Source organism: Ailuropoda melanoleuca, chromosome 12, assembly GCF_002007445.2.
Source record: "Ailuropoda melanoleuca isolate Jingjing chromosome 12, ASM200744v2, whole genome shotgun sequence".
Taxonomy (NCBI): domain Eukaryota; kingdom Metazoa; phylum Chordata; class Mammalia; order Carnivora; family Ursidae; genus Ailuropoda; species Ailuropoda melanoleuca.
In genome coordinates, this window is record NC_048229.1 from 71,639,404 (window position 1) to 71,653,683 (window position 14,280).

The window sequence follows — 14,280 nt, forward strand, 5'->3', positions numbered from 1 at the left end:
TCAAGAACCTCGATATACCTCGGTTTTGTTCTCTGTAAAATGTGATAATATGATTTATTTCTTGCACTGTTATCATTGTTGTAAAAATTATGCTTATAAAACACTTCACGCCATGCCTGTTACATAGGAAGTACCCCATAAATGTTTTCTAGCTACAAATAATTCCTTTTGTCTCCATGCCCCATCATCAGAGAAATTAGAATGGGGTTTCTACATATCTGCCAGCTTCTGTGGGGGGGGGGCCTTCCAATTGTCACAAAGCCCTCGGAAAGAATGCTTTTCAGAAAAAGCCCATCTCTTCTTTGGGGGAACAGCTGACTGTGGGCTACTAGAGCAGTTTTTGTCAACCCTAATGGCACATGGGAATAGATGTGTGGGCTAAAGCAGCTTTCATTGCTGGGGCCAGGATGTGCACTTTTAGAAAGAAAAAAAAATTATATATATATATATATGAACACAATGATCCTAACACATGATCCAGAAAAATGCCTGTACCTCAGTCCTGCTGCACCTGCTGTGGTCAGCGATTACTACTACAGGGGAAGGGGACTGACTGCCCTCACCCACAAAGACCAAGGTCTTGTGGTCTTACTGAGTGAGTGCTTGTTATACATGAATTCAAAGGGTCTTGGAGATGTTTCAGAAAACCGTAGGAGCTCATGATTTCAAGAAACTTAAAACATGTCAGCTAGCCCCATGTTTTAGATTCCCTCCCATGACATCTTTCATGATCTTCACAAATACCGTAAGTCACCAAGAATGTGGCCACCTCTATTTTTATCAGCAGTTACATTTTTCAGATACAAATGCAGGAGGAAGAGCCTATTTTTTGGATGAAAGAATTAGGGTCCAAAAAAAAAGTCAGACAAATTGGCATGATGAAGCTAATCTAGTTAAGACCGCATTTCATGAGGATACGTATAATCCTTTGGACCAGGATCAAAAAATTCAAGTGCCCTGGAGGACAATGAGAGGACCTTCCATTTTCTTCCCTATTTAATCATCGTCTATTAATTTTTACCTTGCCTCATTCCAAAAAGGACTTGAAGTAGCTTAAAAAGAAAGGAGACGGCAGCCAATCACTAAGTGGCATTCCCCAGACCAGCAGTGGCAGCATCACCTGGAAACTTGCTAGAAATGCAGACTCTTGGACCTCACCCCAGACCTGCTGAGTCAGAAACTCAGCAGTGGGGCCCAGCAATCTGCGTTTTAACAAGCCCTCTGGGGGATTCTGACACATAAAGAAGTTTGAGGTGCATTATAATAGAGTTTAAGTTTTTTTTTTTTAAACAGAAACTTCCAGGCATTCAGAAAGTTAAGATGAAGTTGAGTGTTAGAATGATAGAGAGAATGAAGACCATAAAGCCCTGCAGTTGGGTGAGGGTGGGGGGAGTGCTGCAAATTTGTCTCGGAGGTTCCTACTAGCCAATGCAAAGGAAGGAATATAATTAGTTTATAAATTGCTGGGATTGTAAGATCCATACAAACCAGTCCTTGTGCAGAGATATGAGGAAAAATTCCTCTATCTTCATAAAGAAGCAAATGTATATTGTAATGAATGATATGTTCAACAATATTCTCTCATAGGTAAAATAATAGTTTCTGAAGAGGACTGGCCCTCTGTCTCTTAATTGAACCAATGACGAGGCAATACTTGGGATTTCTATTGAGTGTGAAATCAGAATATATGATGGGGTTCTACTGATCTACATCAACAGAAGTAAGCTGCTGGAAGAGGGAGATTTTCATCACACTGTTCTCTGTGTGGTGGTCTGATGATGTTTGGATTCCCATGGCCAATGCCGAGGGTACTGACAACCAGGGGAAGGAGCTAAGAGGCAAGAGATCTACAATCCTTTCATATAAGCAACCCCTCCATTCCTTTCACCTACAGAATAAAAGACAGAGGGACCTCTCCATATCTACTTCCCTCTTTTTGGCTAAACTTCTTTGGGCCAGTTTTATTTCAAATTGGAAAATTAATAAATTATAGATGATTCTTCTGTCATCCATTTAGTGGTGTCCTATAACAAATCATTTGTGTCTTCTTTGATATTATTATCATATCCAAAAGAAATGGACAGCTCCCAGACCAGGAGCTTTGAGGACAAGAATACACAGTAGCCCACCATGGTATATAGTTAACAGAATGGTAGTCCTAGGGGTCAAAAGCACAAGCTTGGGAGTCATATGAAAAGGGTTTGTATCCCAGTTCCGTCGCCTACTATATGACCTTGGACAAGGTACTTCATCTTCTCCAAGCCTCACCCTCCTCACGCACAAAATGGAGACTGAAATGGTCCAGCTTTAATATGTGCAGCATCATCGTCATGGGAGCAATATTTGTTGAGTCTAGCAGAACCTAAAATGAAGACCGCTAAACATCTCTTATGAGACATTACTGGGTTGGCATCCATCACTTAGGAGATAACAGAAAATAAAGTACAGAGGCCATGGCCAGCTTGCCTTCCTTCTAAAAAGAATCTAAGCATCCCAAATCATTGTCTTTTTCTAAGACCACCAAGCATTCCCTCCTATTTACTGAAGCTTTTTTTTTAAAAGATTTTTAAATTTATTTATGTGATAGAGAGGAGAGGGCAGAAGCAGAGGGAGCAGAGAAGCAGACTCCCCACTGAGCAGGGAGCCCAACATGGCGCTCGATCCCACCTGAGCTGAAGGCAGATGTTTAACTGACTGAGCCACCCAGGCGCCCCCCTATTTACCTAAGCTTTGATTTGATAATATCTTGAGGAGAGCACACAGGACAAAGGAGCACCAAATGAAGAGTGTGGAAGAGCTGGGGAGGGCTTCAGAGACTCAGCCAAGGCCCCGCCGTGCACAGACGACCGTATCTACTTATATCTAAGAGTTTACGGTGTCAAGGGTTACACCTTACACAAGGAGTTTGAAGACCTTGATTCAATTCAAGTCTTAGCTCTGCCATGTGCTGATTGTATTGTCTTGGACAAGTCAGGTTTCTTATCGAAGGAGTCTCGTATTCACATCTATTTAATGGGAATAATAACGTCTGCACTTGTTGCCTTTCTGGGATTGTGACAAGGCTTCGTGAGATGTGCGCAAATGCACATTGCAAACGGCACTGTCCTGTGATATAACAGAGCGTTATCTTGTCAAGGGACTATCCCCACATTTCCCTGTGTCTTCTGTCACGTCTCTCATCCTTTGCTTTGAGGTTTTGAGGGTCCTTTTGTCAAACCTGTCTTCATTCCTTCAGGCTGCAATGTCTTGGTTATAACCCTTTAAACATAGGCTTTGAGTAACAGTATGGGAGGAACAAATTAAGGTCTTCTTTGTTAAAATTATACTAACCTTTGAGAAAAGTAAGATCACCTAGCAGAATATTTTATTAAGCATTTTCCAGTACTATTTTTTTTTTTGCAACAATCTTAAATGTTTAAGAGCCATGTAAATAAATATTAGGTAAGAGAGAAATCTGAAGATTACCCTCTATGTGAGCCCAGGTCATGAAAATAGTCCCTGCCATCCCAAAACAAATTCCTTTTTTATTTTTCTTTTTTAAGATTTATTTATTTATTTGAGAGAGAGAAAGAGAAAGAGAAAGGCAGAGAGCAAGGCAGGGGGAGGAGCAAAGGGAGAAGCAGACTCCTAGCTGAGCAGGGAGCCTGATGTGGGGCTCGATCCCAGGACCCTGGGATCATGACCTGAGCCGAAGGCAGATGCTTAACCGACTGAGCTACCCAGGTGTTCCCCTACCTACTGGCTTTTTCACTTCTGCTTCCCCAGAGTGCAGGTCAGTAGGTCCCTCTAGCTCAGTTTTATCTTTTGACATCCTTTCTGATGGTAAGTTGTTTTCTTGCTGCACGTTTCCTAATTCAGAGTCTTTGAGAGAATACTCGGTTCTTAGATCAGCTTATTTATTTCATACGAAGCAATGGATTCCTGCTTAGGTTAGGAATGGCCACTCCTCCAACATTGGGCCCACCACTGGGGCAATCAACTCTCAAAGAGATAAGTTATAAACATGGCCCCTTGGACATGTCACTTCAGCCAGGGCCGTGGGTGAAGTTCCCATTAAGAGGTGTTGTATGTAAGGGTTCAAGTTCTAGACTTTGCTTGCATTCAAATCCTGAAGATGTGACCTTCAGCAGGTTACTTAATCTTGCTCAGTCTCCGTTTCCTCATCTGAAAAATGGGTGTGATGGTTCATACCTCATGAGTATTGTTGAATCTTAAATAATGAAGTAAAGCACTTAGCACAGTTTCTGCCACAAATTGAACCCTCAGTAAATACTAGCTGTATCCATCTCAGGAGCAGGGGCGTGGGCAGACACCTTGAACTAGGTCTGGTACAACATGTAAAGGTACTCCATTAACAATTGTTCATGGCCTTTTTGTGTGGAGATAAACACTGACCCGTCTCCCATCCCCTGGAATATACCCACTTCCCGTTTCTTTCCTGAAGATGGGCAGTATTCTCCAGGACCCCAGCAGAATTGCTGCTTGCCTCACTGTGGAAATGGGATGCTACGGGCTTTTATAAAGTCAGTCTTACTAAGCCTTTCTTGCTGGATTTGAGTACTTGGTTCTCGGTTTACAATCAGTGTGCCCACTTCATGCTAGATGGGGGTCCAAGGCAGCCTGATTGAACAGCATAACAAGCGTCTAGGACGAAAACTTCTCCAGGGGGCTAGCATGTTTACAGAACTGTCAAGTAATTTCTTCTGGCATTTCTCCATCAGGGTCTTGGGAAATCATAGGTTTTCACACGAAGGAAAACACAGTGAACTAAAATATGCATGAAACGAGAAGGAGTGCTTGATTTGGGACACAGAAATTCCTTTTATTGTTAGGCAGTGATGCTTTATTTGGTTGTGTTGGAAAATGGGCTGTTTCACACAAGTGAAGCTAGTGGGTAGCCAAGTTTTCCCATCGCAGCTCTGAAACTATTTTTAACTCTTGTTTAATGAGAGTCTTCCTAAAACGTATCACGTACTTCTGCCTTCTTAAGAGAAGACGCAAATTTAAATGCTAGCGTTTATTGGATCTTTACTATGTAGCTGGCATCCTGCTTAGGTGTTTACCTGTCATTCATTTTCCCGACACCCCTGTGAGACAGTTACTACCACAGCCTCCATTTCACCAACCAGGAAAGGGAGGCTTATAGGGCTAAGGAACTGGTCCAAGGTGACAAGGGTCAAAGTGGCGGAATGGGGATTGGTGCCCAGGCCTCTCCAAGCTCTTAAGAAACTGGCCGTGCTACTGGAGAATAATTTGGTTGATCAATGACCCTAAACACTGTTAGCCATCAAAGCAAAGGATCTTTGGAAGTCTACGTGTACATTTCAGAAATGTGTCCGTTACTCTGAGCATCCCTTGGCCACTTTTTGAAAGGAGTTAGTACTCATGCTGGCAGCACCTCTGTTTGAAGACTCATGAATATTCCTTCAGTTGGCAGATGTTACTTGAGTACCTACTATGTTGCTGTGGACCTGATGCATGCCAGGCGCTCTGGAAGCAAAGACATACGAGGCATGCAGTTGCCTTCGAGGAAGACACACATGAGAGATACTTCAGCTGGGGCAACTGCGAACTTGCCTGATGTGTGGCCAGGAAAACCTTGAGAAGGTGGCCACCCTTGAACCCATCTTTCAGGGAAGTCATCCTCCTCATCGTTATCCATTCTCTATGGGGGAGCTTGATGACCAGGAGATCTAGGTAGAATTTGATGTTCCCCAGGCTCCAAAGAGGCTGAGGAAGGAATGGGCAAGCTGTGTTCTAAAAGTGGCTTGAATCATCTTGCTTGGAAAAGAAGCTGTGGCCAGACACTAACGGACCCTGGGCCGGACCGAGGAGTTTGGTTCCTGTAACCCAAGTCTTTCTTAGAATGGAGGCTTATGAAAATAGGAAGTACATTAGAACATCTGGCGAAAAAAAATACATGTTCAGTGGGATATGTTTTCTCGTTTGATTAGTAAATGAGTGTTCGATGTAGTTTCCAGGACTAGCTCTTAAAACAGTTTGGAGCATTGATGGTATCATTAAAATCAAGTATATGGTTTTCTAAGGTGATGGCTTAATATATTTTAACTCTACTGTTTCAAAAGTAATATGTTAAAAGACCTAGTCCCTTTTCTCATCCAGAGAGAACTAAGACTTTTGAAACAAACCCTCCAGTATTAATACGTTGGTCCATCCGTTTGATCTCATTTCTAGTTAAGTCCCCCAGCTGGATGTAATTAGTTCCTTGATGGCTCATATTTGCCATTATGGGTGTTGGGGATGGCACAGTGCTGGTATGAGTTTGTGTGCTGACTGATGACTGATCTGTGACAGTTGTTTTGAGATCATTTAGATTTGTCTTTTTTTCCCACTCTCTCTTTCTCATAGATGAGCTGATGGCCATTGTGTCTGGCTGCTTTCCATGTGTCTTCTTAAAACTTCTTCCTAGTATATTCTTTGCCCTTGAGCAAGTGCTAGAATGGCTAATGACCAGGCTAGCCAATACGTGTTGTTAGAGGCGGAGTAGGCAGGCTCTGAGAGAGGACAAAGGTGCTGTCTTTTAAATCGGAGGGTAATGTCTGCAATGGCTATTCTAACTGCCAGGAAAGCATTCCTTGTCTGTAGAGATAATTGTTTTTGCTTTATTAGCAACATCCAGTCACAGGACTTGCTATTAGGCATATTTTGCAAGAAAGAAAAAAAAAAAGACAAGAGAGAGGAATGGGGGAAGGAAGAGAGGGCCAGGAAGGGGATGGAAGAAAAGCCAAGTGCGTTCTCTTGGATACCATTTTGAATGTTTCTCTTTTCACATTTGCCATTCACAGCGGTTTAAACTTCATTGACTTGATGGTGCGACAGGGGAACATCGACAACCCTCCCAAGACTCCCCTGGTGCCAGGATTTGAGTGTTCTGGGATTGTCGAAGCTCTGGGGGACAGCGTGAAAGGATACGAGGTAATGTGTCGACTAACGATGGAGGAAAGTAAGATCTATTTGGAATCTGTTGAGATATAAAAGATGATGAAAAAAATGTTTGAGAGAATCTATGATGTGTGTTATTGTCATCTTATTGGTAGGCTTTATTAACATGTTTATAAATGACAGGATTTTCCACATGCCTCGTGCCTTTCTCATGTACCATCTTGGTTGCTCTTGGGAACAGCCTGGTGAAGTGACCAGAGAAAAATTTGTCTTCCCCTTTGTTCATGTAATATAGCTGTTAACAAGAATATCTGGCCTTGGCTTGAGTAGGTGTCCATATCCTCTCACCCTACCCATGGCTCCCAATTTCCCCCCACCTCAGGCTCAAAAACCAACTACAAAACACAGAAGTTGGGGAGAAATATCCTCTGTATTTCATAATTTGGTTCCTTTAAATATGTACTTAACTGATGCATTCAAGTAATCATTTATAAGTGATTCTTTCAGACACTGGGAAAGTGACATTTATGAATGATGATTTTAAAGGCACAGGGTAGAGGTACCTGCCGATGAAACAGAATTGGCCATGGGTTGATGGCTTTGGGAACCGGGCAATGGATAAAAAGGGTTATTATATTTTTCTGACTATTTTGTACGTGTTTGAAATTCTCCATAATAAAAAATTTGTAATCGATGAAAAGATATATGACCCTTCCTACCACTGTAATGCAAATCAAATAGAATCCGGCCTCTAACAACTAAAAAACTGCGGGCAAATCAATCGCACAAAATTGCAGCAGTTTGGAGTGAGAAAAGCCAATGCCAATCAGGTGCAAGAGCTCTCGCTCGTAACTTAAGTGCTTCCCCAGGGAGAAATGAACAGAGCTAACATTCGAGAATCCACCATCACCAGAAACATGGGTAAGTCATCCTTCTTCAGCCTTACCACAACGCTGGGAGGGAAAGATTGTTATTTTCCCTTTGGAGATGAAGTTCAAAAGGGTACAGTTGTTTCCGGTGAGGCCAGAAAGGTAGCTGAACATGGTTTCAAGTCACCGGATCTTCACCCCTGCTCCCAACCTGCAAATGCTGCAGAGCTAAATGCAGAAAGGAAAATCCTATAAATGCAATGCCCAAATGCCCTTGGCATTGAATTGGGGCCTGCTACTCGGGCTCAGTGCACCTGAGCCTCCGTATACTCTGAAAATATCAATATGTTCCAAATTCCCTGAGCTGCATGTCTGAAAATCTCATCCCACACATCAGTCTTTTTGTCACTGGTTTCCAGATAATACAGCAGAAAAGTGTTCAGAAAGAAGTAAACACACTTCTTCCTTTCTTTCATATGACTTTGCATTTTCTGTCCCCAGGTTAGCCATATAACCAGAGGCAGCGCCATCTCTCCCTGAAAGTGCTGCATATGAGAAATCGTATCTGTTCACTCCTCCACCCGGTCCCAAAGGAAAAGATCATACTTCTAACACTATTAATCCTGAGCCTTGCTTAAATAATCCATTATTTTAGAAGATAACAGTAGGTAGGGATGTCGTTGGCCTGGGCTTGGAGGAAGGGCATACAATGCTTGATTATATATTTTTTCCCTTATATGTGATCTCTCTTCTGCTGCTTAGGCCTGGCTTACTTATTGTCAATCCTCCCCTTCACCCCCACTCCCCGCCAGTGACTTTCAGCTACACAAACAAATGAACGAAGCCACCTACAGGTTTCCAATCAGGGTCTGACTTGGGGGAAAACTGATACTAACATTCCCCCTAAAATTTTGACTTAAGATTTTCAACCATGTCAGAGATGGAATATCACGGGGCAGCACACTGAACAGCTCTCTTGGTTTGATCCATTGCAAGGGTGGCTTAGAAAGTTGTCTCCAGAGGCAAAGCAGTAAAGGAATAATTGGGGCTTAGTCACCCAGGACTAATTTCTTTTTATTAACAAAATCAAATAATGAGGTGAACTGGATAGTAAAAAAAAAAAAAAAAAAGCTGCCTACCTCTGGACTCATGCTAGGGCTGATGTGATGGCTAAGCCACTCCTGCCATTTTTATAAGGAAGTGATGGCATAAAGTTGAAGGAGAGCGCTGGGGTGGTCAGCTCTGCTGTGATGGCTGTGACCATCACTGTTGAGGTGGCTGAACTACTCTTACTGCCCTTGTGTTGACACTGGGCACCATCAGTCACTCCACGGTACTATGTACCTTTGGGTTTGCACCATTCTGTGCAAAAGTGGATGCCAGTGTTAGACCTTGGTTATCCTCTGGTCCAAGCAGTTGCATTTAAGATGATAATTCCCATCATTCATCAGTTGGTCTTCAGCCCTTCCAGGGATTGGGACGCTCACTGCCGATGGGACAGCCTCTCCTTTCCATCGGTTCCTTCATTAGACAGCTGTTCCTTCTGCTTCGTGAAATACAGTGGGTCTGTGTTTAGCATGTGATCATTGAACTGTGAGTTCCATGAGACCAGGAACCAGTTTGTTCTTTAAGAGTTAACACTGATTGTTCTTCCCTCACCTTACATGCGTCACACCAAGTACACTGTGTGCATATTATGTTACTTAATCTCCATAAGGACCCTTGCCTAATAGACTCATTTTATAGCTGAAGGAATGTAAAGAGTTACGCTAATATTCCCAGAGGCGGTCGGTCCCCCTGGTGTACACCCTTAGAGAACTCTGTCGTCTTTGTAGTGCTTACCCCAGGTGTGATGAATTCATCATTTGTATCTGGAGTCAGCCTTGCGAGACTCAAATCCTGGCTCAGCTACCCCCTCGCTACGTGACCTTGGGCATGTGCTTTCATCCCTCTCGGCCTTAATTTCAATGTCTGTAAAATCTATAACCATTCATCTGTAATGTGAGCTCTTATGGGCCCATCTCATAGGAGATGTTGTTGTTTGTTGAGCAGGGAAAGAAGAGAAGTGCTAAGCTACAGAGAAAATAAAACAGGACACTCAGTTTTAAATATATGAAACTAAAGCACATATATATGAAAGCCATTCATTTATTGAAAATTCACTCTGACCACAGCAATTTGAATATCGCGTTAGTCCAAGCGACTCACATCAAACAGCAGAGTGGTTCAACTTCACCAGCACTTGGAAGCTCATACAAGCTATTAATACCAGTTCACTCATTTGTATTTCCCTTTAATAATGACATGCTATGAAAAGACTTGGCATGCCGTCGTAACCACTTTAAAGGGAAGAATGCTTTTTTCTTTTTTTTTTTTTTTTTTTTTGCCTGATGTCTGGCTATGTAAACAACTGATAAAGAGAACACAGTATTCAGCCATGCTTTCTTAGGGGTTTTGTAAAGATTAGATGAATTAAAACATGTGACGCCCTTAGGACAGTGCCTACCGTATAACATGTGTCCTAAAAAGGGCTACTTGTTTGTCACACCCCATGGCACTCTCCTGTTTTGCTCTAAGTCTGGCTGTTCTCGTTCAGCCTCCTGCACTTAGATTTACACGGCTCTTCTGATGCACCACATCTCATGTCTACTGTGATTGGTAATCCAGTGCTAACCTTTTGATGCAAATGCCCCAATAAACTAGCCTGGCAGGGAATCCCTAAGGAGTGGCAGAAAACAGACGAGAGTAGCTTTTACTTCCAGCTCTGCCTGTTTAAATTTCCTTATGGCTTAGTTCTCCTCAACTCCAAACCAGAGATGAGATAAGAGGTTGAGTCTGTAAAATGAGCTTGTGACACTAACATGCCACGGTGTGTGATGTGATGACACTGTACATTTATGCTTGGGAAGAGGGGTAGAGAACCTGGCTTCTGTGGCCCCTGGCAAGTTTTCATAGATGGGCTTCAGAGCATCCATGAATGCCTCGGAATTGGGAGGCAGGGGAGGATGCGCATACTGGAGGGTTTGGTTGGTTTTGGTTTTGGTTTTTTGTTTTTCTGGGAAGGAATCTATAATTTCCACTAGGTTCTCAAGAGGATTTGAGAAATCTTTCAAAAAAGAGTAAGAAGCTTCCATTAACCCTGTGCCTCCCCATTCCCAGATCGGGGACCGTGTCATGGCATTTGTCAACTACAACGCCTGGGCAGAGGTGGTCTGCACGCCAGTGGAATTTGTCTACAAGATCCCAGATGACATGAGCTTCTCGGAGGCTGCTGCATTCCCCATGAACTTCGTCACAGCCTATATGATGCTCTTTGAAGTCGCCAACCTCCGAGAAGGAATGTCTGTGCTCGTGCACTCAGCTGGCGGCGGCGTGGTAAGTTGGTTGGTCGTGCATCCTCTTCCTTGTAATCATAACGGTGAAAGTGGACTGATACCCAGTTGCCAGTGAGATTTCTATGTGAGCTTCATCCATTAGTAGCGATGATCTTTGAGGTTCTGGATGAAGCTCACGTGCATGGCAGAGCTCATACAGATGACTGTGTTGGGGGCAGGATGAGCCTCTGGAGTCTGAGAGGTCTTCAAGATGGCATGTTAGGACTCAGCGGGTCTCAGACATGGTTTCAGTCTTGGTATCACAATGGACTGTTGCATCAATCATGGTGCGATGCCTCATTAGTCATGTACTGCTAATATTATCTGAAACGCTAAAATGGTGATGACTTACTTCGTCGATAATTGCCATGGATTCTAGGTTGTTCCCATATTCATGACATCCTTGTTCATTTGCGTTCTGCTATATTTTGTTGAGAGGGAGAGGTGAACGGAGATTGTATTAGCAAACTGGGAAATACGCATAACCTAAGAATACCTGTGAGCGTTGTTGAACATGCTAATATCACCTGTCAGGTGTGTCTTTGAGAAGGGGAGAAATAATGGAAATACGAAATTGCTGCCTTGCAGTTCAGGGATGGCAGAAGTTTCTTCTATGGTTTGGATATGTCTCAGTGCCAGTCAGTCAGTCGCCGTTGCACACCCACCACATGGCAAGGACTGTGTTTCCATCACAGTCTACTGGGGCCCGAGTAGAACTTTAGCCTTCAGAGTGCGAGAGGTGCGAGAGGTATAACTCATTCATTCAACAAGTATTTACTGAATACATACTGTGTTCTGGATTCTGTGGGTTAGAGACTAAAGACAAGTTCCTAATACAGCCTTTAGGAGGGTTTGCTCTCAGTACTGGTGGTTCTGTGGTTTGATAAGCTCAGAAATGAACTCGTATGTTTGGGTCCATCTCAAAGATGTTTTCCCCGGAAGTTCTGCCAACATTAATTTTTTTCTTATCTTGGCTTTCTACAACTATCAAAACCCTACATGGTGTGAAGTGCCTTTCTGTTTTCCTTTCCTAGAAGACAAACTCGCATACAAAAACCTGAAGGCAGAGACATGAAACTTTCGGAAGGCCTTATGAGGAATATCTTCCATCGCGTTAGCAAATGTGCTGATGTCTTCTGACCATGAGTAAAGATATAATAAAAGCTAAACATCCTTAGTAAAGAAATGGATTTCAGTGCCAGTGAGTCTACTAGCAGCAAGCAAGCCATTTAGAATGCTGGCATTTATGGTCTCTGTGTGCTCAGCATACAAAGTGCCAGAGACTTGTTTTCATATTGTCAATATAAGCTCCAGTCTCTACAGTGGTGCTGAACCCAGTTCTGCTGGGGACCAGTGTTTAAACATTGGCAATGATGAGGCTTCCTTTCGTGTGTTTATTATTATCTTTATTATTTTCATTTTGCGTTTGTTCCTGGAATAAAGAGGAATGTATCAGGGGCATGTGTCCCACAAAAGGGAAGAAAATCTTGGGAGATAACAAGAAGTTTTTAGCATGCCTTATTCTGGGCTTCTAGACACTGAAACAGTAAGATCCAAAATGTGAAACAGATGTAGGCAAACAGGGGGAAGGGACAATGAGTTTGGAAAATAAGTGGGTGCCCATAATGTGGCTTCCAATGTCCTAAAGCTTTGCTGTAGATTCTTCCTAATATTGAGTGCACAGTGGGAAAAACAACCAGCCATGGGAGCTGGTGTTCATTTGAGGGAAACAAGCCAGTTAGCAGGGGAAACCATAGCTAGTCCTGGGTTCTGAGACTGGAAGTATTTCTCTGTGGTTTCTCATAGGAAATGTATGCCGAGGAGCATTAAACCATCCTCCACAAAACTGTTATAATAAATGCAACTATTTCCGTGATGCTTTTTCTTATGGTGTGCCCTGAATGTCATCTAATAGCACCAAAGTAAAGCAAAATTTAGTGAAAGCAGATATCCCGGGGCCAAAAGGATGTGGTCTGGTTTAACCTATGGAGAGTTTAAAGGTGTCATTGGATGGCCCAACTCTCAGGTAGTGGGTCTCTTCGAATGGTGTTTCTCCCAACCAAGATTTGATAGGTAGCGTGCAGCACCGAATTCGAGGTGGCCATTAGAGGAAAGACTTTTGGCCAAGTGCACATCCACGTATGTGAATACTCAACCAAGCTGGGTGGAATTGACACTATCTTACAAAAACCAAGGAGTCTTAGGGAAAGCCCAGACCATTCCATTGCCCCACAGTGGAAACAGCAGTGAGTCATCCCCAGGCAGAGCTAGGTTCCTCCCAAGGAAACAAGCAGACATTGCTCTCATGGTGGGGGGGACTCCCTAGGGCGTGCTTTTTAGGCGCTATCTGGGGTACCCTGAGGAGCAATGGAGGTGCTTCCCACCACTGTTGAACAAATCCGCTAAGTGCAGCCTCTGGCTCAGGATCGCTGCGGTAGCAGGATTATGACCTCCCACTGACATCCATGTCCTCATCCCTGGCACCTGCGAGTAGTTTACCTTGCATGGCAAAGGAATTTTGCAGATGTGATCAAGGTAAAGACCTTCAGATGGATAGATGAGCCTGGATGGTCCAGGAGTGCCCAGTGTCATCACAACACTCTTTGCAGATGGAAAAGGAAGGTAGAAGGGCCAAAAAGAGATTTAAAGATGGTGCAACGCTGGCTTTGCTGATGGAGGAAGAGACTACAAGCCAAGGCATGTGGGCAGTGTCTAGATGCTGGAAAAGACAGGGAAATGGGCTCTCCTCCTGGAGCCTCCAGAAGGGGCACAACCCCTCTAACACTTTGATTTTAGCCTAGGGAAATCCATTCTGGACTTCCGATCTCCAGAACAAAATGTAATACAACAGTGTTGGGTTTGTTTTGTCTTGTTTTTGGCCACTATTTGTGGTGATTTGTGGGTGGCTCTCATTGCAGCAGCAATAGGAAATGAAGACAGCCACATTCCCTGGGCTGCCTCCCTTCTCACTGCAGAGGGCCCAGACGGGCCTGAAAAAAAATCCAAGTAGCAAGCAACAGAACTAGGATCCCAAATCTGGCTAATCCCAAAATCTACTGTCTCCATTCAACAACCCAGAATGTTGGGAGAACCCACATCATTCATTCCTTCATTTATTAATTTGTTAGACAAAT

At 43.3% G+C, this 14,280-nt stretch overlaps 1 protein-coding gene and 1 non-coding gene across 2 annotated transcripts in view; one reads left to right on the forward strand and one right to left on the reverse strand.

Moving 5' to 3' along the window:
* The window catches only part of VAT1L (vesicle amine transport 1 like), a 143,887-nt gene that overhangs the window by 15,118 nt on the left and 114,489 nt on the right, over nucleotides 1-14,280 (forward strand). The window contains exons 2-3 of the mRNA XM_002920764.4: nucleotides 6,807-6,936; nucleotides 10,932-11,147. Coding sequence (XP_002920810.4) covers nucleotides 6,807-6,936; nucleotides 10,932-11,147 — 346 coding nt within the window. The remainder of the gene's footprint in view (nucleotides 1-6,806; nucleotides 6,937-10,931; nucleotides 11,148-14,280) is intronic.
* LOC117795320 lies at nucleotides 10,052-10,213 on the reverse strand. The gene has a single exon (XR_004619293.1). It is a non-coding gene; the product is annotated as a small nucleolar RNA SNORA15 (small nucleolar RNA).